The following is a 25,992-nucleotide window of genomic DNA, read 5'->3' on the forward strand; positions in this document are numbered from 1 at the left end:
ACAAAAACTGTTAAATATGATAAATTCCAACGCCTATAATATTGAGACAAGTACAGGAAATAAAGATAGACGAGAAAGCTTATCGTTAGCCATACAAGTCTTTCATTTGTTTAATTTGATAGTCTTGCATTTTAATTAAATAATTGTTCCAATTATAGCAAGCTCCATTAAGGTTGATGGTCTTGAATCGAGTTCGTAACTCATCTCATCTCTTTCTCATATCCTGTTAAAAGATTGTGTGTGTGTAAAATACGTAAGTCGAGATGGCCCAGTGGTAAGAACGCGTGAATCTTAACCGATGAACGTGGGTTCAAACCCGGGCAAGCACCTCTGAATTTACATGTGCTTAATTTCTGTTTAAAATTCATCTCGTGCTTTTCGGTGAAGGAAAACATCGTGAGGAAACCTGCATGTGTCTAATTTCATCGAAATTCTGCCACATGTGTATTCTACCAACCCGCACTGGAGCAGCGTGGTGGAATAAGCTCCAAACCTTCTCCTCAAAAAAAAAAGGGAGAGGAGGCCTTAGCCCAGCAGTGGGACATTTACAGGCTGTTACTGTTACTGTACTGTGTGAAATACGCCATGATTCGATACAGAATCCCGTTGTTACTCTGACAGCTCTTGAAAGACGCGTGTTTAAATCGTTACAAATGTATTCTTAAATAGTTTATGTTGAACTTTAAATTTCCGTTAATATTGTTCTATAAATTTAAAAAATCTATAAAATATTAACAACTTTTTTTATTTACACATTTTCATGTTCCAGATAAATATTTACCAATTTTTAGTCGGTTCATTCCGGTTCGACCCGACTCGAAGTTAACACATAACATGTAGTATATAAACTGTCCACAGTCACTGTAACAGGCTAAGGCCCTTTTTTTGTTTTGAGGAAAAGGTTTGGAGCTTATTCCACCACGCTACTGTAATGCGGGTTGGTGGAATACAAATGTGGCGGTGAAATTAGACACATGCAGGTTTCCTCACGAAAACATCCTTCATCGTCAAGCACGAGATGAATTATAATCACAAATTAAGCACATGAAAATTCAGTGGTGCTTGCACGGGTTTGAACCCACGATCGTCAGTTAAGATTCACGGGTTCTTACCACTGGGCCATCTCGGCTCATAAACTGTCCGCCGAGCACAATTTTATGGCAATTAAATAAACATTATTTTAATTCATTTTAATCTTATAATAATAATCTCTTTAGTTATTTATTGACCTTTACGAATAAAGCAAATAATATAAAGAAATATAAAAATAAAATAAATAAATAAGAAAATGTAGACGATGTTGAAGTGAGAGATTAATGCTTAAAAACAACCATTTTTGTGTTAAAACACATTATTTTAATACTTTAGATAACCTTACGATAAATTTACTATAAAACGGTAACCATTTGCGTAGGAAGTCAAGGTTTCATTTACTCACTTACATGTTTTCCCTATTTATACAAATATAAATATATAATCTAATATTTTAAATGCGAAAGTAACTTTGTCTCTCTGTTACGCTATCATGGCTAAACCACTGAACCGATTTTGATTAAATTTAGTAGGAAGCAAGCTTGAACCCCAAAGATGAACGTAACCTAAAGATTATAATTCCTAACACATGCTCCGCCTTTACACGCGGGCGAAAGCTAGTTCTAAATAAAACAATAAAACTGTTTCGTTTAATGAAGATTTAAGTGATATAGATTATACATACAGACACAGTTGAACTAAATATAGGTTAATATGTTATAAAAAATGCAAAATCAATATGATAGGCATAATCAGAAATGACCCTCACCAAACTTTTTTCTCAAATGACATATGTACATAATTGTACACAATATAATTTTTCCTAATACTTTTAAACTAAGTAAATTTGACTGTTTGATTTTAGATATACTTATTTATCATAATTTCATATGACTGATACAGGATAAAAGTTCACATCATGACTTTCCTTCACCAACGAACATGAAATATTTAAAAGACTATCAATTGTGTGATCTGTAGTGGAAGCGCTTGTTAAAGCCGATACAGGTGAAACTCAACAGTGAAGCTCCCCAAGTAGGAGTGGAGCATTCTATCGAACAATCTTTGAAGCATTTATAATATAGTTAATTAAAGTGAAATCTCGACTATGATGCTGCCTGGAAAAGATCATGCACTTGAAAAAGAAACTCAATCTAAATAATAGAAAGATAGACCAAAGATACTGACGACGGCTTATTAATTAAAAGAAGAAAAAATGTGTATGATGTTCTTGTGTTATTTTTTTTTTTTTTTTATATTCGCCGGGAGGGCAAATGACTCTACTCCACCTGTTGGTAAGTGGTAGTAGAGTCCAAACGCGACGACGGCCAGTACAGACGGGAAAAACGTTCTGCACTAGCCACCTTCGCCTTGCCGGCCCGCAAACTGAGGCGCCTCTTCACGCCTCGTTTGAAGGAACCCGGGTTGTAAGAGGAGGGGAACACGTGAGCTGGTAAGGAATTCCATTTTTTGGAAGTGCGACAAAGAAAGGAGTTGCCAAATTTCTTTGTTCGCGATGGAATTGATGTCACAGTGAGGCGGTGACATCGAGAACCAGCTCGCGTGGACTTAAGAAGGAAGGGGGAAGCGGGAATTAGAGAGAATAATTCCTCAGAGCACTCGCCGTTATATTTATAGTATCATAATTTATCCTTGCAATTTACAAATACATAAGTATCTAGGAATTATGCTAACTAAAAGCACGAAAGCTTAGTTTGTGAAAAATAAATAAATACTAAATATTGTTAAATATTTTACTTTCGTCTTGTGTTTTCTTGAGCGATATGCCACTTCTCACGCACGTTCTGTTCAACGGTTTGGCACATATTCAAATGAGCTGATCTGAGCCGACCTCCGGCTACTCGGCCTTTACTTTCCTATTCCGATTAGCTTTTGATTAAGGTTTTGGCGAGCGAGGTCGGTTTTGGGCCTAATAAAGCCAGTTTTTAAAGGCTGAACGTAATGTATATCGCTAGCCTTGTATTTAAATATATCCTTGTAAAATACAATTCCGTGTTTTTTACTAACATGTCTTGATAGATCAAATCTTAACTCGACATTACTTTACTTAGTACTTGTATTTAGATTAATTAATCATTACAAAATCCCGCTAAAATTCTTTCGTTGATTCCTTTCCAGTCAAACGTATACGGTATATATATATTTCTTTATAATAAAGTAAAGCAAGTTGATTTTAACTACAGATTGTCGGTTCAAATCTGTGCAAGCAGAACTGTTTTCGTTGGCAGCATCTGTCCACAGAATTGAAAACGACTCGTGAGTCATCAAAACATGCATGTGTCAAATAAAGTGCAAATTCCAAATTCAGTTTCACCTGTGGTCCCTGCACTACCCTGAAGTTGAGTAGATGAAGACACTCCAAACCTTCTCCATAAAAGATGAGGATGACTATGTCCAGCGTTGGGATATTTATCAGTTGACACTTATTAGATCAAGTTTTGAATAACGTAAAATTTGTTTTAAATTTAATCTTTGAATTTTAAAATTTAATAAAATAAACGGTCTTAGTCACACTTGAGAAATTATTTTAAAATAAATTATAAATCAAAATCCGAGCGCATGAGCTTGAAAAATGTCCTTAATCTGGTAATAATTTCGGAAAGAACTGCTTTCTACACATATATTCGAAAGACTAATAGTCGTTGGCATTATTATCGATATCGGAATTAAAATGCAAATCACATATTTGATTATGTATGTTTCGTCCGTTCGTCCAAATCGATATTTTTTTCATTTGCCTCAAAACATCGCAAACTATAAAGTATAAATATAATCTATATATAAGTATAAATATAAATTGTGTAATGATAAATAGTAATTTTGTGTATAGTTTACAATCCGTATATACTAATTGGCTATAGTGATGTTACGCTTAGTTTATCTAAAAGAGCTTGAATAAAGTTCAATCTAGAGATGTAAAAGTCGCAGGTTCGATCTTGTCCCCATGGCTATTGTCGTCTACATTACTGACACGAGCTGTATGCTTAAATCAAATCAAAAAATTCTTTATTAACGTATTTTTTTAACACTTTTGAAACATCGTATTATATTATTAATTAAATATAAATCTACCACTAACGTTATTATATAGGACTCTCAGAAAAGATGAAGACAAACAAATATAACGGACGAAGCAGCGGCGATTGGTTGTTTATATCAGCACACGAAACGTTCCGTTACTTATATCCTTTTTAAATATGTAAATGCGTAAAACTAGGTCCTAGTCGGACGTTGATTAAAAGTGACAAGATTCACAAGATGAGCGTTATAAATTCGCGATGACCCTACTGGCATTAGAATAAAATATTAATGGACGTGCCTTATTAGAACTTGTAACACCAAACTTATTTATTATGTGATTCATTCGCATCGCTGTCGGGCCATTAGAATGATTACGTGCTTACCAAGTAAAATTTGTCGATAACATTTGATACGGTACTCCTTTTATTTTACTTTGAAATATATTTTATTCTAAAATAAAAATAAAAACGTTCCTGCCATAAAAAAAATTAACAGAGTGATTTGAAATTATATTAATTTCACACATATTTTATTAATTACCGACATTACCTAACCGATGACCGCCTCGTTGGTCTCGTGGCTAGATAAGGCCGCTGACCCGGTCCAGGGTTCAATTCCCAGGTCGAGCCAATAAAAAGTTATTGGATTTTTCTGTCAGAAAATACTCAGTAGCAGCCCGGGATCTGGAAGTTGGAAGTGTGTACACTCCCGTGCCTCGGAAAGCACGTTCGGAATCCGTTGGTCCTGTAACTGAACTCTTCCCGGTCGTGTCGGATTGCCGTCCCATCGGATTATGAGAGCTAGGGAATAGAGAGTGCACCTATGTTTGCATACTCACTTATGCACTATAATGTCTCCTGGGCAGTTTGCTAATCTCTCTCGAGATTGGCCACCGTGGCCAAAATCGGTTTTGAAGACCTTACCTAACCACTCGCAAAACAACGATTTTAAATAAGGCCGTTATTTATTTAATTATTTACTCGAAACTTACAGCAGGACCCTATTGTGAAATGACAGAAAATTATAAGCGGTATTGAAAATTTTAATTGTAATACTCGTATCAATTTTTTGTTTTTAAATGTCTGACACAGTCAATGTTCCACCAACTAAGGTGTCTAAGATATCTCCTGTGAACCTTCAATAAAAGAGAACTATTTCTTTATAGGTCGACAACGCATCAACTAGGCCACCTTGCAGATGTCTATGAGAAATAGTAGTCACTTTCCATCAGATGAACCGTTTCCCCGCTTGCCCCCTATACCATTAAAAACATATAATATATAAGCCCTCACACTAATGTTTCCTCTATACTGAAGATGACACGTCATGTTTCATTTTATTTATATTTTCTATGTTTACAACAGACAGAACCAATGGTCTAAATCTATATTTAGACCAACAAAGAAAGAGCTCATCAATATTGTCTTAGTATATTGTATAGACAAAATCGTATTAGATGTACGAACTACTTCAAGTATGTAAATCGCTGTTTTAATAGCGCGACCGTTTTCAATATCGTCTCGCGCGTTACCATTGCAGTGCAGACAAACTGCCTGCGTCGGAGAGTATGCGTGTCGCTTATATACACATCTAGCGAGTTAGTCAGTTAGTGTCCGCGGGAGATTTAGTGCTACCTGTGCCTGAATAGAATTGGATTACAATCTGGATGTTGAAGGTAATATTATTGTTGTAATATAATACATTTAGTTTAATATTAATTGAAGGTATTTTTAATTGGCAAGGATTTGTTCAGGTATTACCCGTCAATTATTATACCGCAAAGCGTCAATACTTTATGCTGCTACAATTCGAAAGGTAAGAGAAATCAAAATCGAATTATAGTTTAATTTCTTTATTGAATGAAGCTCGTTACATTATCAAATTAAATATAAAGCTACCACAGACTCAGTACGTAAATTCGATAAAGAAAATTTGCGAAACAGTTCACTAGTATACTTCTTTACTTCAATGAAATACGTAGTCGTATTTAAACATTTGTATGTATAACCCTAATACTTAATCTAGAATGAAATACACTACGTAACTTGATCGTAAACAGTCAATATGATAACTTCACTTACATTTTACCTTACGCCGATTAAAAAAGCGGGAGCTTAAAAAATTACTAAAAACAAACATTTTTCGTTTGCAACTAAAGGGTTAGTACAATTTTTGAGGGCCAAATCTGGTAAAATATTTGTATGTCAGCTGTTTATGTTGGTAAATAAATATCACCTGATGGTAAGTGGTCACTATCGCCCATATAGATTCACGCTATTGCCAACACGCCATCAATCTTAGGAACTAAGATGTTATATCCCTTGTGCGTGTAGTTACACTGGCTCGCTCACCCTTCAAACCGGAACACAACAATACTAAGTATTACTGTTTGGTGGTAAAATATCTGACGAGTGGGTGGTACCTCTCCATTCTGACTTGTACAAAACCCTACCAAAAGGGAAAACCATAGTCAAAGTCAAAGTGTGTGCGCTAACAAATACACACATAATCCGATGGCGCTGCAAATCCCACACGACCATAAAGACTTCAGACGCAGAAACAATGGCCTTACTTTGTTTCTTGTATGGGAGTTAAAGCCGTTCCAACTTACAGACTACGGGTTGCTACTGAGAACAGACAAAAACCGAATAGTTCTTTATTGATTTGACCTGAGGGGTAAACCCAGGACCTCAGGATTTGTGGCATCATAAGCTGACCACTAGACAAACGAGTGGATAGAAGGTAACAATAAATGATTAAACGGTACCAATATCTCGACGAAGGCCGCCTTGTTACTGTCACTAGCTGGTGTTGAAACCGCATTACATTCGATACAGGTTTTATTTAATTCCAATTTAAATTTAATGTTAATGTCATAATTTTGAACACTCTCAATGTTTTATAATAGTAATATTAGTAATTAATTAAAATCATTGCAACGAGTTCTATAGAAAAAAAACCCCTAAGGTACTATAGTGTATGGGATGGGATTATTCAGTAATTCTAAATTGTGACGCGAGCGAAGCCGCAGATAAAGCCTAGCGCTTTATCCGTATATTATATAATGTATTAATTAAAAATTCTATGTGATTTGTGCACTCAGCGTCGCCTTCTTCGAGAGAACATTCGGCATTAACATAACATCCATTTTGTTTCGCGTAAAATTTTCAAATTTTTGTAAAGGTAAGAAAGATCTGTTCAATTTGATCTGACGTTTCAAGAGCACATGAATAAAGTATCTGGATTGATTATCGTCAATTGTCAAACAAAATTAATTGTAAGCCAACAGACAAAAGAAAGTGAGAACATTGATATCAAACAAAGAATAAACTTATTACATTACGCTCCACTACTCATATATATATTTGCAATAGGATAAATGACCTGATGGTAAGTGGTCACCGCCGCCCATAGACATCAACTACAACCTACCGTACGCGAATTCACCCGTGCATTTGTATAGGTGTTAGGTATATAGCTCTTAGCTAATGGGTTTACCATTCAACTAAAGTGAATGGCTTTAACGGGCTTTAAAAAATTGTTTTAATCGTCTGCGTTTCATGATGCGAGCCAGAAAGAGGAAAGTAAAGAAGTATACGGATGTCTGAACATAATTTCATGGGACATTTACTTTGCCATCTTGAACGAAACTTATTATTTCTTTTCATAGCTGAAGAATTTTGATAGATTTCCTATAACCAACGAATAGGAGCATAAAACTTGTGGAAAACTATTTACAGCTGGTAAATAACTTCAGAACTACATACCAATACGATCGATCAGCGACATACGTTTTTTTTAACAGTACGTGAAACATATAAGCACTCGTAACCGTAAACCGTAACAGCCTGTGAATGTCCCACTGCTGGGCTAAAGGCCTCCTCTCTTCTTTTTGAGGAGAAGGTTTGGAGCTTATTCCACCACGCTGCTCCAATGCGGGTTGGTAGAATTCACATGTGGCAGAATTTCAGTGAAATAAGACACATGCAGGTTTCCTCACGATGTTTTCCTTCACCGTAAAGCACGAGATGAATTATAATCACAAATTAAGCACATGAAAATTCAGTTGTGCTTGCCCGGGTTTGAACCCACGATCATCGGTTAAGATTCACGCGTTCTTACCACAGGGCCATCTCGGCTTTTTAAGCACTCGTATTACGAGGTAACTCAATATGAGTGTCGAAGCTCTCCCGAATATTTTAATCATATGACATTATAAAAGTTATTAAGTGGGTGATTACTTAAACAATGCTGTTTTCTTCTTTTGAACGTGAAATCAATAATGCCGCCGCTAAGCAACATTTATAAGTAAGGCCGTATTACTAACGAACCCATTGTTATAATTAGTGTTAGGTAATTCAAGCGATTAAGGAGATAAAATTGTTAAACTGCTTATTAATAAATAAAACAACAAATATATTAAATATACAATAAGTATCATGTAATTTGTCTACATAGCAAAAAACGTCGTCGAATATACATTAAGTCATAGAAAGCAATTAAGAATATCTAATGGATAAAAAGACCGCGAGAAATATCAGCGAGAATGCTCGCACCACTTCCCCGATGAATCGCAAACTAAAGGGGTGGGATTATACAGCCCTCCTATCTCTGTGCAGACAATAAGACGGAGTGTTATTTATCTTTAAATAAATGCTTTATGCACTTTTAGTCCAAAGTATAAATGCAAACGGATAAGACATTATTTGGTATAATAGTAGATTGTATGCTCCTTTCTGCATGGATCCTCATGCCTTGTCAAGAGATGGAACCCACGCACATCAGAGGACGTCAGTTCATTACGTCTGGTGCCATCATCACGACTAATTCCAAAGGGCTATATTCGATCAGAAACGTATAAAAAAGAACATATATAGTATTATAATTATACATATACATGGTAACATTATAGGATATGCAGTGTTTATTTACATGGAACGCATATAAACAACACAATAACAAGAATCAATAAAAATTATTACATATCTTTGGCTCAATATGGGTCTGTCCATAAAATATAATTATTCAAGTACACTCTTGGAACTTCCACGTCACCATTTTATAGGGTTAGATTGAATGTAAAGTAACTTAGCCGTTCGAATGTACACTTAACCAAGAACCAACAAGATAATAAAGATAGTGGATCTTCTCTTGATCAGACGAAATACATAGTCGATCATGTGCAAGTGAATTCATATATCCTGTATGTAAATACAACAAATACGAATTCCACGCATATTCTTCTATATAATATGTCGATTAATTCTTATCTATTAATATTTTTAACTTTTATTAATCTTTAATTAATGAATAAAATCTAGTTAAAAAAATCTGCGAATGTTTTGTGAATTATAGAAACGAAAAGTTAGCTTTGAAAGATATATTGGTTTTGATTACAACTTATAAATGTTACTAGGGCTTAGATTCTCTAATGTCATGGGAATAATATGTCTAATCGAGCGTGACGTTTAAGCTTACCGTGGGTCCGATGACGTCATAAGTTATATTATCACATAAGACATGAACTTGAACCTCAATAAGGGTCAGAGTGTAACACTAGGCGATAATAGGCGTATCTAGTTCAGTGTTAACCTTGAACGTAAGTACAGATTGAAATGTCAATAACTATTTTTGTAATACATTTTTATGGTACCAAATATTGTGGCACAAATAAACTATATGGTGACTAAATTACATAATACGATTATATTATTTAATAGTCTTGACAATATTTGACTCGATAATCATTATCATTAATTCATTTTGAAAAAACTTACATGTCGTTTTAGTTTTCATCTACTCATTATTTTCATTGTTATAGTTAAGCTAATTGTGTAAGTAATGTACATTCGTTACTTTTATGTATTCAGAAGTATATTAATTACAAACATAATGAAACAGTTAAATATATAGTCATACATTTTTACAAGCCTTTATTTGACTACTAATTTCAGCCGAAGCGTCGCCCTTGTGTGTAACCCTCAGTCAGGTCGATTAAGCTGACAAAAGCTTAAAAACATGTTCGAATTAATATATTCAATTGAATATATATTCTAAATAAAAAATATGTTTATCTTGATCGTATTTTCAAAATTACTCGAGTTAAATTTTTCTCAATAAACTATCCTAACTAAAAAACATATCCATATAATAAATACAATATATTTTGTATTTATAACATCAACAATAAGAATAATATTATTATAATTACGACAACATAAATTATAATTAACAAAATTATTTAATGTAGCGAAAAAAAATGAGCAACACTTGCCCAACAGTGGGCCATTTTCTGGCTGTTTCTTTACTTTCAAAGATCCCAGCAGTAGCCATCTTTTTTCGGCTTCATTATAGTATAACCGAGTAAATAATAATCGGCAACCCTGATGAAGAAACTAATACAATGTTCATTAAGCTTAATGGAAACGCAGTCATGAGTCATTATGACGTTACAAAGGTTTTCATAGACGACGGAACACCTTTACCCCTTTGACCAGAAGGGCTAATCACCTTATCCTCAATATCGCCGATCGGGCTTGATTAAAAGTCAAAAGGCAAATGAGAATGGCGCCTCTAATCAACTCGGATCATTTCCCGAAATGGAATACTGAGACAAAATCATATTTTAGAAAAAATAAAATTATTTAAATAAATTTTGATCGATTATCTAATTATGAGAAATTAATCACAATGATAATTAGCATTGTTTGTTATTTTAATAATTCTAGGTTTTATATCTTTAACTGGCTTTCATGTTATAATACGTATAGTTAAACGTAATTGATGACGTGACATCTTATCAATCACGTTCCATTGTCCCATGTCTATTTAAATGCTCTTAAATATATGTGATTAAAATATTCAGGAGAGCTTTTCTTTCGACCTATTGCAATATTATTACCCACATAGTTGATAGAGGCGAGTTTTAGTCGGAAGAGTATGAGACTCTTTTTTAACAAATAACGCAGAAATAATAAATGAATTTCAGGCCTATGTATCTCGACGTAGCCATCAATATATCAGGGTATCAGGTGGAGGCATCGGTTTCGCGTAATGAACCATGTCATGATGATCCTGGCGTGTAATTTGTTTGCGAACGGAGTAACATCATTTTTGACCAAATAAAATATCATATTTTACTATTGATGAGCCAGTTTTTATGGGTCCGATTTGTCCTCTGTTATGATTGGATTGACAGCTGTCAATTTGAACTTTTAATATTAGGTATCTTATACACATAAATATAATTGAAATTTACCTTATTAATTACTTTTTATCTATTTAGCAGCTTATGATAAATTGCATCAATGACCATTTGTCAGCAAATATAATTATTTGTTTGTAATATCATGAATACATAATCTTGCTTTAAAGATAATTAAATATTTACACAAAACATACATCTTATAAATATTTGCCGCTTTGACTAAACATAAAAAGTGTTTTGCGAAAAAGACAAATTGCTTGTACTTCATTTTCACTTCGTAGCTAATAAACACGCTCGTAAAGAAACATAAAGGACAAGTGACTCGCAAAGGAATAAATGTAATAACAATGCGTGACAGCTGTCAGTTGTCAGCTGAACGTGTCACGTCACACCGTGACGTAGGAATTCGCGCATTGACTGTCAATGGAGACAGTTCACGACTAACTTGTCTAAGGCAGAACATTCTAAAATATATATAAGTAAATATTTTCATTCTTTGAAAAAGACAAATGATTGAATGGACTAAATACGATTAGTGGTCAACTCTACGTCAATATAGGTTGCTGCAAACCAAAATTTGGTGCTGGCCTTTAGGCCTTTTGATTAATACCACCCACCCACGATTTAATTTATATCCGAATACCAATAGTCTGTATTGTCCTTTTTTAAAGGGTGAGTAGGGCAGTGTACACACAAATAATACATGTGTGCAATAATTGATATAAGGTTTTTTTTTGTTTTAAATTGCCATAATTTCAATTTACTTATTTAAATAAAGACATAAAAAGAAATAGACTAAGTTTTAACTTAGTCTATTTCTTTACATCTATATAAGTAGATACTTTACTTACATAGATGTTTACATCTATGTAAGTAAATTACAATATATATGCTATATTAATGTATTTATAAATGTCCTTACCTCAGAAATTACCTTAAAAAAACATCATTAAGAGTTTGTTATTTACACCACGTATAAGCGAAATATATATTTCAAATCCCATTTAAGCCATTCGGGCTTTCCGCGGATTATTTTTCATTATTTAAAATGGTTTCGACTTCAGAGTACATCAATTTATTTTTAATACCTATCCAGTCAATCGGATTACTTCGTAATGGACGATAGTAGCAATACGCCCGCCATGAAATCATAATATATCATTTAAGTTATCAGATTTTTTATGATTTGATAGATCTTAGAATAAAGAAATAAACTACCTCGTTGGTCTCATAGCTAGTTTATAAGTTCGTAGATCCTGTAGTCCTGAATTCGAAACCCCGCTTCGGCAAGAGAAGAAGGGGAGTATTTCTTTGACGGAGCCGATGTTCATGGGGGATGGTGTTCACTTACAATCATGTGGCTCATTTATCCGTTCGCCTACCTATAATATAAAATAAGAAAAAACGGTTTCAACGGTTTCCTTTGGTACAAAATTAAAGTAATTTGATATATTGATATTGATATGACTACAATGCGTTTTTATTTATTAACATATATTACCTTATATTATTTATTAACACACATAACGAATTAATATTAAACAGTAAGAGAAATAAAAGATAACAAAAAGTGTTGTGTATATCATTATCTTTATGAAGCTTATCCGATTTTAGTCACGGCGGATATTCTTAAAACTTACCCATTGTGCGGGAAAAAATAAAAAATATATATATTTTAGTGTACGTGTGTGCACAAACACGACTGGATAAAGAGCAGTTTAGGCGCAGTACCAACGGCTCTACGTGCTTCCAAGGCACGGGTACACACACCTTCAACTTCCAGACTCCGGGCTTCCTCTGAGACTCTTCGACAATAAAACCTAATATTTTTTTATCTCAGGATCTGCAGTCTTATTTATTCACTCGACCAAGGAGGAAGTTAAATAGTAGTATAACTTATATACTCAAATATGTATATGTATCGATTTTTTATATCAAAGATTATACAGGAATATTAACAATACTTAATTCTTGTTACTTCAAACAAAAAATCCTTATTTGAAAACAATTATTATCGTTTGTCAAAATATTTTCTCCACCTCACATTAACAATAATAAATTCAATTTAATTGTCCCTTTACTTAAAAACGTTTTTTTCTTTATCCCTATATGTTTGTAAGTGCTATCCTGACAGATAGTTACGAATCTTCCGCTGAGACATTTGGCAAATACTTGTTAGTTGGCTAACTTATGGTAAGGTTTTAATAACAGATTACTCAGTTGACTAAAACCTAGATCATAACCAAATATAACAGCTGCTATAATGCGTGCCTAAGCATCACTTTTCATGTATTAAATTTTTATCTTATAATTGATCGTGTTTGATGGTAAAAGAAAATATCGAAAAAAAGAAGACAAAATATGTCTAGCACGTTTTAGAATAATCTGCAAACCATTTCTTCAAAAAAGAGGAAACCTTGCAAACACGAAAACATCATATAATATCAGTTTTTGATCTTTAAATAAACAAAATCAATTAAGTGAACGCCGTACTTGATTCATCATAATAGTAAATACAAAAAATTAAATTTAACGTTATTAAAATTACCTTCGTCGTATGTCTAATCACTAACTTCTTATTTCCAGATGACGTCACTCCTCCTTCTTCTACTACTCATGAGCCAAATCTACAAAGCAGCTAATCTACCAAACCATTTGAAATTATCATCAAAAGACGTGACACCGGTCACTCCATTAATCATCGCACACCCGAAACCAAATGCCATACCAGAACAGAAAACAAGAAAGAAAAAAGGCCCACAATACCACTTCCAACACCAATACTTGGTCCCAAATCTACATGTCATCCCATTAGGTAACGTCCAACATAATAGTGTGAGACACGATGGTAATTTAACACACCCAAATTTGATCCAATTATTGATACCAATTCATAACTTGGTGCCAGTTCACGACTTGACAGTTATTCCGTTGCACAGAGTGAGTGAGCAAAAGATCTCGTACCGGTTGAATGATGAGCAGGAAAACGATCGATACAGGAATCCATTGGGCGGTTATGGAGTTGGCTGGAGTTTTGGTGGCCACGGCTCTGGTCACGGATTTCATTATTCGTACGGTTAAAATTAAAAACAATTTACTTTAATATAATAAACTATTTATTTTTATACTTATTTTGCCTTTCACTTCCATATTAATATATAAACCACACATTCATAGTTTTCTTGATAAATTGATATTTAGTATTTAGCTTGTGTTGTACAAAGTTTTTTTTTTTTTTTATAGAATAGGATGGTGGACGAGCATATGGGCCACCTGATGGTAAGTGGTCACCAAACGCCCTTAGACATTGGCATTGTAAGAAAAGTCAACCATCGCTTATAGCCAATGCGCCACCAACCTTGGGAACTAAGATTTTATGTCCCTTGTGCCTGTAATTACACTGGCTCACTCACCCTTCAAACCGGAACACAACAATATCAAGTATTGCTGTTTTGCGGTAGTATATTTGATGAGTGGGTGGTACCTACCCAGACGAGCTTGCACAAAGCTCTACCACCAGTAGTTTGATATTTGAACCCTTAATCTTCTGTTAAGTTTCACGTGTCAGCCACAGTGCTCGGTCCATTTCGGCTCTGTAAAATGTATGTATCTTTTAAATATACATAATCTAAAGACAGACTAAAGTTATACATAAGACCAAAGGTTCACTTACCTTCTGAGTATATTCTTTAATATGTTAACATGAAGACGCGACGGACATATAAAATATTTTATTCCCATACACTAATGCACTTGCTACGATAATGTACTGAACACTTCACATTAAGTTACCTGCGAGGTACGTCTCGACGCTGCGACGTGTACCAGAATTCTTTTTATAACATTCTCACTAACATTTGTTGTGTGATAACGACAAATTAAATTACTTTTTTTAAAAGTAAGCGAAAAAATTAGCCATGTAGCTGTAAGTGGTTACTCGTACTATAGCCATTAGGTAATGCTTACATTGGGAGTACCAATCAGTTCGACCACAATATGGTATTTACTGGTGGTAGGGCTATGTTCAAGCTCGTCTGGGTACCGTTCTGCCGCAAAACAGCAGTACTTGGTATTGTTGTCATCCCGGCTCATTTTTGGTGCTCTTGATAGAATTTTATTGAAAATTTAATGTTTAAGTGCAGGGACATCACTGCGAATTCACATTTATTTATTTATAGAAACAAATTCACATAGAATCGTCCTTCCTACAAATACAATTGTTAGTAAATTAAAGAAATAAATACTTACATTAAGTGTGTCTAGTATGGAAACATGATCGTTTAGCAGCACTCATATGATGTAAATTCGGGACGACAGCGAAACAATGTACATAGCGGCTGGTGCTTGCGCACCTGTCACGTTGCACTTACGAACCACGTGTTCTACCCTGCAGTGACTAGGCCACGGCTCATTAATATTTAACGGTAGCCGGTGAGTTGAAGGTATTCCATTACCCTGAACAGCGTTCTGAGATTAGCAGAATCAAATCTCTTATTTCTCTAAATCAAATTAAATTTTATCAATATAAAAACACTACATTAAAGTATAAAAAGTCCACAAAGGCAATAAATCCATTATTTTTTTATTTATAAATGTCTGATAAAGACACAAATGATGACTGCTTTTATAAATTACAATATTTAAAAGCAAGAATTAAATAAATATTAAGATTAACTTTATCTTAATACAATTCAGTGCATATGTGTCTCGCAGCTGGTCAAAGACCTTGGGAAGTTTTGTATGCTTGGATTCATCCCTGCTGTGTTTATTATATTTTACTAGCAAGTTTCACCAAAATCGGTTCAGTGGTTCAGGCGTAGTTTTTTATTGTTGCTGTTATGGTGATGAGCGACTAATAAATAACAATTAATCAAAAAACGTAAATTGATGCGATTTTGAGTCTTAGTCTAGTAACATATCTGCTTCTTTTTACATGTATAATATCAATGAAAGACTAAATACTATGCTTACAATACTACTACTTAACAAATGCGATACCTGCGATTTTTCTAATGATGTCAAAACACTTTTATCAACTCTGTTTAGTGTAAAACATTTGTTGTGTTTTAAAATCAGTACCGTTCGATACTAAAGTTCCGTTATCGCGCATACGCAGTGACGACAGCTTCGTTGCCCTGTACACACATCATACAGAGTATCGTTCTTGTTAAGTAAGGAACAATTTCTTAAACTATTACAATTGTATAAAAATTTCAATTCAATGAATGTATTTTTCATAAATAGATTTTTAACAGTGATTAAATAAGTTATTCTATTTGTGTGTCAACGTGTTTCGGTAAGTTTATTTACTACACTTATATACAACTTCAGCATTAAACTACTTAAAAAAATAGATACTGTACAAATGACGGTCGTGTGGAATGGTGGCAAGAATGCTAGAAACAATTCCCCTTTGAATCGCAATTCCGATTTTCTGGGGGAGAATAAACCTTTTTTATAGTTTAAGCGGGCAAACGAGTAGAAGGTCCACCTGATAACAAGTAGTCACTGGACGCCTGCAATATAAATGAGTTGCTGATGCGTTATCGGCATTGAAGAAACCTTAGTATACTCGATATATTTTGAAAACTCCTATATTACAGAAACTGCCATTCCGTAACCAGTGGTAGCAAAAACGATGCTTTGTCTAGTAATAGACTATTAGATAAATAATTTACAATCTAAAACAATGTATTATCTTAAGTAATTGTATTTTTCTTTTATAAAAATCCGCTGTATAACTTGTACTGCCGCTTAGGTGGACTCTATTTGTTATTTGAAGTAATCTCATTAGTAAATCCTATTATTTTATTTTCTGATTGAATGATTGCTGGATCTCATGTGAAGTTTTATGTAAAAAAATTATATAGATTTGTATTTTTTTTAGATGATGAATTACTGATTTCCTTACACATTTTTTTTGGTATATTCCACATGCATACCGTTAGCAACGATTGACGAATCAAAAGTGTACTAGTGAAAATCTATTCGAAGAATAATATTTTGTTTCAAAATTGAAATATACTTTATTGAATCGTCTTTTTACATTTTAGATTTATTATATAGCAACCACCGGTTCGAAACATAGATACTACCAAGAAAACCGGCATCAAACACAATAGTTACTCTTTTTCATCGATCAAAAAATGCACTTGTAATAATCAATTATATTTATGTATCCTGAACAAACGTCAACTAAGACCATCCAAGCACTTCTATTATTTATACAGTAAGAACCTGTGAATGTCCCACCTATTCCTTTTTTTTTAGGAGAAGGTTTGGGGAGTTTATTCCACCGCGCTGCTGTAATGCGTTTTGATGGAATACTCATGCGGCGGTGAAATTAGACACATGCAGGTTTCCTCGCGATGTTTTCCTTCACTGTCAATCACGAGATTAAATATAAACAAAAATTAAGCACATGAAAATCAATATGCTTGCCCGGGTTTGAACCCACGATCATCATAAGATTCACGCGTTCTAAACACTGGATTAACTCGGCTACTATATAAAATAAATACAAATACTATATAAAATTATATATCCAGAGTATATGTAAACAAAATGTCAGCGAACGTAGCTCTATTGTTTGTATTAACATACAATACATTATCGAAGCAGTTACGTCTTGATGTAATCGTGATAAACATTCCGCGTCTTGAAATGCTTGTTGCATCAAGTAGCCTTATGTCCGACTACTGTATTCTAGAAATGGTTCGTTTCGCTTACGAAATTGCCGCCGATTTCTTGAGGAGCATCGCCGACACGAATGCTCGCAGGTCGGACGTGATCTCTCCCTACGGAAACTCAGTACTAACAATTCTTTTTAAATAAAAAACATTGTCAACTATGTATGTGTATTGTGTATACAATTATACTTACATATCCTTAAGGGAATTAAATTTATTAAGAAAAATAAGTTAAAAGACATTTTATAAATATGAAAACCTTTTCTTTATTAATTAAAGTTACATTTACTTTTATCCCTTTTTTAGTTCCTTAAACTTAACTCATTTTTAATATTTAAACAATATTATATTATCTGTGTTAGGTAGCCTACGTCCTTTTCTGTACATCTGACAACATGTATGCAAAATTTAATGATCAATTGCGAAGTTAAGACTTGAAAGCGTAACAAACAAACAAACTCACTTTTACATTCATAATATTAGTAAGGATACGTTAGGTATATAAATAAAATAATACTCTATTACCAAAAAATATGGGATTTTAATGACTTATTATTGTTTATAGGTATTATATTACTTTTGGCAGCGACTCAACCGCCAAATATGAGGTAAGTAATACAATAAAGATACCAGCCAAACAAAATCAATATATAATAATCATTACTACAAGACATTTCCATTATTTTATTTGAAATTAGAAGACTTATTTTTAACCTTTTTTTCACTTTTGTAATGATCAAAAAATCATAAAAAACCGTTTGATTATGATTTTGTCTTCCCATACTGTTAACTTAACTACTGTTAACTGTTTATATAAAAAAAACTGCAGAATCAATAATGAAATTAAATATCCATCATGTAATTACGCGAGTTTAGTTATTTTGTAGCCAAAAAAAGCCAAAAAATATATTTTTATTTATTTTATTTTTATAATATAGGTAGGCGGACGAGCATATGGGCCACCTGTTGGTAAGTGGTCATCAATGCCCATAGACATTGGCATTGTAAGAAATGTTAACCATCGCTTACTACGCCAATGCTCCACCAATCTTGGGAAATAAGATGTTATGTCATGCCTGTAATTACACTAGCTCACTCACCCTTCAAACCGGAACACAACAATACTAAGTACTGCTGTTTTGCGGTAGAATATCTGATGATTGGGTGGTACCCACCCAGACGAGCTTGCACAAAGTCCTACTACTAGTAGAGCGAAATTCTAGCCAAAGAAATCATCGCGATTATACATTAACATAAAATACATTCATAATACACAACTTGCAGATGATCACTGAGCACTTTAATTTTTCACTCTCTCTCACACACGCACTCACACACAAGCATATGCTCAAGCGCAGGCGAACTCGTATTTCCTACACTTGCAAATCATTAAAAAAAACTCGCAGGTGACACACGCGTGCCAAAACGCAACTCTGTTGATCTTAAATAAAAATGTAGATATAGATATATCGAGGTATAATTTCGACAAAAATTGTCTTATATCTCAAACACACACACTATTATAGCAATGCAACTCTAATCTCCTACTATACTCACTCCAAACTCTCTAGAGTTCACTCTAGAGACTCCTTCTAAGCCTTCTTAGACATTTTTGGCGGGAGTTAGAAGCTCCCTTGAGCTTCTAACTCCCGCCAAAAGTACAACATCGTAACATAAGTTACAGCGAAAATAAAACAAAATGGCCGACATAATGGGCATCGTCTGATTGCAGAGGGCGAGTTACGATTGTCACATTCTTTATAGCGCTGCCCTGCATCCGATGCGGCGCGCCTGACGGTAAGTACAGTACGGTTAGCACACTTGAATTCATAAAAATATTATAAATCTCCGTCACCATTATTTCATTCATACGTCATTGTGGTATAATAATAACGTCAGCATATGCGTCTATGAATTAATATATATATTTTTCAAATTATAAAAAAGCAGTCGACTAAATTATCGACTGATATTAGAACAAAAACATAACCTGTGAGCTGTAAATCGATGTCCCTTGTACATATCGATAAATACCCTAGCCCACTCTTAAACACCACTGAACACACCACGCAAAACCACTGCACTTCAACTGAAATACAATAATTAATAGTGGGTAGTACCTTTTAGGTACTGCTATTCGACAATGTGTCTTATACTTGTAATAAAAAAAAGGTAAACCTAAAGCAACTGCTGGGTAAAAATCTTTTGGATACACGGTAGGGACTAACTGAGAGTTCAAGCGTCACATGATGTCAGCGTAAGATTTTGCGCGTCAAATGACGTCAGTGTAAAATTTGTTATTGTAAGTGCGGCACTGTGTGCGTGAGATTGGTAAATGATCTCACATGCTTACACATCAATTCGCGTGAGTACCTTGGCAACCACACCATTTTTTTTATCTTTAAAAAAATATTTGCAGCTCATAATTCCACAATGCAGTGCAGGTTGAAGATCATATTATCTGGCTGAATTTTATCCAACAATTGCGGTTTCCATAATTTTTTTCCTTTATCGCTATTATTTGATAATATATATAAACATATTTTTTTAATGTATTATTCTTTGTTGACTGTACTATTTGACAATAACAACATTTATATGTTTACAAAATCAAGCAAAAGCGAAAACATTGATGTGTGAAAACTATTTTACCGACTGTACCTACGATGGAAGTATCAACTTAAGAACTTAAAACGAACAAAACTACTCATTTAAAAACTAAGATGCACGTCGTTTGGTTTTACTTTCAGCTTAGACTTTTTATAGTTCGTCGTAACAACATTTTATATTGTTTTTAAATTATATAACATACTAGCTACATTCATACGCTTTCTTTGATATTATAATTTATTTTTTTTAAATATGAAGGCTTGTAAATGGGCCTCTTTATGGTATAGTTACCAGCACCTATAGAAATCGTCTATGTGCCACAAAGCTTGGGCGCATGTTTTTTTATCTTACGTTAGTGGGATTTGGATTCTTAGGCTGAAAGGTGTTCGGCCGGCATGTAAAAAAAATTGTAATCCTCAGGTTACGTCATAGACAATACAACGGACATCGGGTATCGAATATTTTACAAGTCCCAGACTTGGCCGGTTGCCAGAGACAAATGTGAAGATTATGGTGCTAAGTTAGCAGTTCCGAATACTTTAGTAAGTTGCCTTACCACGTTTTCTTTTAGTTTATTAAGCCATTGCTTAACTTATTTCTGAGATTTTTATATTTGTCAAGTTTTTTTATTTTATTTTTAGGCTGACGGCCAAAATGGCCGATCGGCCGAACATTGACGATCTAAGAAATATTAACCATACCTTAAAAAGCCAATGCACCACCGACCTTAGGATTGAAGATGTTATGTCTTTGTACCTGTAGTTACACTGGCTCACTCATCCTTCAAACCGGACGCAACAATACCAAGTACTGTTGTTTTGCGGTAGAATATCTGATGAGTGGGTGGTACCTACCCAGATAGGCTTGCACAAAGCCCGACCACCTAGTAGCTTTTTTACAATTAGGTTAATAATTATATGTTTAAAAGTATTGATTTATTCTATATATTAATAGTAACACACTATGTATATCTGATTCGAAGTAGACCGATATTTAGAAGCTGGTGATCTTAAGTAAATAAAGTTATGTTAAAATTGGTATATATCTTGTACATATACCTGTTTTATACTGACAGAACTTCCTAGGTGTGTCTTAATTTATTAGCAGGTAGTTTCCTCGCGCGGTTTCGCTCGAGTGTCCCTAACACCTCCGCCACTCGGGGAGGTAATAGGTACCATATGTCCTTTTCTGCATCCCTGAAAACATATACGCAAAATTCATCACTTCGTCATTTATAATATTAGTAAACATTAACAAGATTAATGTATATAAAATGTAGATACCTAAAATTCAACATCCGCTTGTTTGTACCAAAGATATAAAAATGACATTCATGTTTGATATGAATACGAAGGAGAATAATTACTCGTTCACAGGAAGAGTTTTTATTTATGCAAAAGCTGGTCCGAGGAATGCACTATCCCAGTATCGTTGACAGTGACTACCAGGTGATCGTGTGGCTTGGCATCAACAACCTTGACGATTACAGAGTCTGGAAGAATATTGACGGTAAGCAAATACTATTATTAGACTAACACCTAAGCATTATATGTGTTATGTGTTTATAATTCATCTCGTCCGATGAAAACCTGCCACATGTTTCCAATCTTGTGTATCTTCTGAAAAGGAGATGAGGTCTTAGCCCAGCCGTGGGACATTAGTGGACTATTACTTATTTACTATTTAGCATAATAAGTATATAATATTATTACAATAATTTCTTATCCACGGTAAGAACACGTTCGGAGAGTTCAGACACAGAACCAACTTTACGTTTCTATGAGGTACGAGATAAAACGCTTGACAATATTAATTAATACTTAGATAGTAACTGCCAAAAACACTCAGTCCATCATTGCTATGACCAGCAACGTGTAACATCAACGTGTATCAAGGCTTCGAGTACCATATTTAGTTGTAAATTGTTTATTTCAGTAAACTTAATTACACAAATATTTTATTTAAGTAACATATCTTTACTAAATAAATCTTTAGAAAGTGGTTTTCTTTTCGCACCTTAATTTCACAAACTTTTATATATTTGTGATAAACGATTACGTCTCGTTACACCATAGGCGTCCCATGCCAAAGGCCTTACTGCGGGAAAATTCAAATCCATGATAAGCGATATTTAATGCTTAAGGCTTTAAGGCTGACCGTTCAGCGAAAATACTATTTCAAGCTTTACAATCTATAGCGATTGTAAAGCTTGCTAGAAACTCGATTGACTTTGCAACAATAGACAGATTCTAAGCTGTAAATAAAAATAAACAAATAAGTGTTGTATAAGATATTTTATACGTTTTCTTGATATTTTTTATCAGTTTTATTTTTAATAATAAAAGTATCGACATCCTTGATACATATCAACATATCGTTTATATAAATAAATATATATACATATATAAATACAACTATGACTCTCACAAAACATATAATGTATATAATATATATAGTGTACAATTAATAACTTGTTTTTTCTTAATTAATAGAAGTACTAATAAGTACACAATTCATCATCTTAAAATTTAGTAAACACATAACTTGAGACATGATAATTAATATTATCCACATCCAAACAAATGCGTGGAACGTTAATTTTATCAACGGTGAATGAGGTTAATACTAGATTAAAATGATAAGAGAAATAACGTTGATCATGAATTGACATGACATATTTAAATAGTCTATGTTATTCTGTATTATAGTAATAGATTATATGGTAATAGATTTTGAATTCGTGAAAAAATGGCGTCAATTTCGTAGTTGTAATCGTAACTTTAAACGTAAAGTTAAAAAGGATGTAAGTATTTAAGTGGTATTGTGTTGTATTACAGCTGATCTATTAGTAAATCGCATGGAATTTAAAAATACGTACGTTTTCTTCATCTTTACTCTGCCTGTCATTGCATTGTACTACAGGTTGAGCTATACGACGCTATCTGAAACTATATCGCACTAAAAGATGAGCATAAAAGTAAATTTTAATATCACCTCGGGCGCAGGTGTTGGACGATTTATTCCAATTATGGCGATCACTTTCATATTTCATCATAAGTTTTTCTTATCACATCGTAATTTGCTCGTGGAACTTAAACATAATTAGGTTAATAAACTATTAAATATATAAAAATTACAACTATAAATGTTCCACTGTTGGGCATATGGCTTCTCTCTTAACTAAAAGGTTTGGAGCTAAACAATGCTGTTTTATTGTAGGTTAAGAGACGCAAACGAGCCAAAATGTCATAACTATCATCCGACATATAACGACTTCCACACGAGGTTTTTCTGCACCGCTGAACACAAGAGATACAAACACCAATGTTTCGTGAAAACTCAGCGTCCGTATTTGATTCCGCAATTTTCAAAAAGGTGCCTTTACTGAAAATAAATTTTAATTTGTTCCAGGTGAAAATATAAACGAAACAGGATTCCACACGTGGGCCACCGGCAACGGACTCGGTTACAGGTATAGCTTACATTTTTATTGAATTATTAAGTTAGTCACGTATATAAAGTCAAATTATTAATATAATAGAACTATGAAAGGGGCAGAAGTAGTTGAATTACTTATAATTGATAACTGACTGACTTTGATGTATGTATTTTGTAATTAGTATTTCATATACTCATGATTTTAAAATACACTCACAAAAACACATCCGACTCGAAAACAACAAATCAAACAATAATCTCCTAGCATTTGTACCGTATTCCATGTTTAAATAAACATATATTAATATGATACTTTAAGCAATTTAAAGTTAAAGTCGTTCTTAGAGAATGGCAATTATGAAAACTTATTGCAATCAAATAGTCTGAATTCATTTTTGTATTTTAAAGACAATTTTTAAAAATATACTTTATGTTGTAAATGTTGTATTTAAAATGTATGATTTGTAAGTACATTGTTTTTTGTATTTTAAATGTACGTTCGAAAAAAATATTTTATAATTTATTTATTTGAAAATAATAATTAATAATTCAGTAAAAGTAATACATTATTATTCATTTATAAATTAAGACTATATTTCACAATGCGTACACAGAAAGCGTATGTAGTTATACAGTTGTAGAAGGTTAGTTTGTATTTTAATTAAAGCTAAGCATGTATTTTGCTGGCTTTGAACTATGTAATTTCATTTGAGAAAAACAGTAACTACAAAGTTTTTGTCGTTTCCTCGCAATACAACAACATTACGGAATTGTGGTAGATAGCTTTAACATTCGATTGATTCCTAGATAAATAATAACAGCCTAATGAATAAACAATATTATTAACGATTATTTGGTATTTGCTAGAGTGCGAATATACTGTTCGTTGCAATTGAGTGAATTTATCGGATTCGAACTTGCGTTCCTTCATAAATATCCCCTTGATTTAACCACTGCGCCATCTGAAGTCTCATTCAAAAATTAACGGTTATTAAAATGTTTTTATATATAAAATATCTCTGCTTTATTCAATTCGGTGTAGATGAAATTCCGCTTTTTACCAACTGACCTACGCGACCTTTCCCGATTAACCCTTGTTTAAAAACAAACCGAACATTAAATATTCCTCTGTATACAACGATAATTAAGTGATAATGATCACGACCGACGTTATAAGATGTTATGATTAAAACAATGCTTCTGGTGTACGAAATATTCATATATATAAGCTGTATGATCAGTAATATAAAATACGGTGTTGATTTTTAAGAGTATTTTAGCATTACCCGGATTAAGCTGAAAAACTGTTCGTTCTACGGGTGATGTCTCTGCGATCATGTCAGATTTCTATACCGTCAGTTGTGATTTGCGCACACACACACTTGTGCGCCGTATATATAACGCGTAGAGGCCTAGTCTCAGTTAAGTTTGGCCGCTTGCTGGAATATCAGTCAGTCCAAGTTAGGAGGACGTTAATGAAATTAATTTGCTACTATATTCTCAAATTAATAATCCTATTAAAATGTTTATATATATTATGCAATATTATATGCACATGACGACATACACTATTAGCTTATTAATTTTATATATATTTACTTACAGCGACGCGCCTGAAGAACCTCACTGCGCGGGATTAGACGCCGTGCACTGGCTCCGCGATTTTTGGTGCCACCGTCGACAGCCTTACCTTTGTCAAATTAATTTAAAAAATTAAATATTAAAACATTATGACCAATCTTTTTTTTTAAATTAAATTCGGACACAGAAATTGGTCTATCTAAGTAAGCGATCATTGACTAGTGGCATTGTAAAAAAATTAAAATTATTTCTTACACCGAAAGTGGGCCGCATCCATGGGAACTAAGATGTTGTATCTCTTGTAAATATATTGACTACCTCACTCCTCAAACCAAAAAAAAGCCAATCAAACTGTGGGCGATAGAATAAGACAAAACTTATACAAGCCATGCC

The 25,992-nt window shown here is 33.6% G+C and overlaps 2 protein-coding genes across 2 annotated transcripts; both read left to right on the forward strand.

The window, feature by feature from the left end:
- The first annotated feature begins 5,618 nt into the window (after window positions 1-5,618).
- Window positions 5,619-14,412, forward strand: LOC126769543 (uncharacterized). The gene is made up of 2 exons (XM_050488404.1): window positions 5,619-5,749; window positions 13,868-14,412. Exons 1-2 carry the CDS (start codon window positions 5,741-5,743, stop codon window positions 14,360-14,362), a joined length of 504 nt encoding a protein of 167 aa, XP_050344361.1. The 5' UTR covers window positions 5,619-5,740; the 3' UTR covers window positions 14,363-14,412.
- A 1,994-nt stretch (window positions 14,413-16,406) lies between these two features.
- Window positions 16,407-25,749, forward strand: LOC126769544 (uncharacterized). The gene is made up of 7 exons (XM_050488407.1): window positions 16,407-16,452; window positions 18,536-18,578; window positions 19,703-19,767; window positions 21,001-21,122; window positions 21,957-22,089; window positions 23,992-24,052; window positions 25,624-25,749. The coding sequence occupies exons 2-7, from the start codon at window positions 18,574-18,576 to the stop codon at window positions 25,733-25,735; spliced, it is 498 nt and encodes a 165-aa protein (XP_050344364.1). The 5' UTR covers window positions 16,407-16,452; window positions 18,536-18,573; the 3' UTR covers window positions 25,736-25,749.
- The last annotated feature ends 243 nt before the right edge of the window (window positions 25,750-25,992 follow it).

The sequence above is a fragment of the Nymphalis io genome, chromosome 7 (assembly GCF_905147045.1).
Source record: "Nymphalis io chromosome 7, ilAglIoxx1.1, whole genome shotgun sequence".
In the NCBI taxonomy this organism is placed as follows: domain Eukaryota; kingdom Metazoa; phylum Arthropoda; class Insecta; order Lepidoptera; family Nymphalidae; genus Nymphalis; species Nymphalis io.

Coding starts and splice junctions, on each gene's coding strand:
- LOC126769544 (XM_050488407.1), top strand. Junction 22,090..23,991: donor AGTCTGGAAGAATATTGACG/GTAAGCAAATAC, acceptor AATTTGTTCCAG/GTGAAAATATAAACGAAACA. Junction 24,053..25,623: donor GGCAACGGACTCGGTTACAG/GTATAGCTTACA, acceptor ATTTACTTACAG/CGACGCGCCTGAAGAACCTC.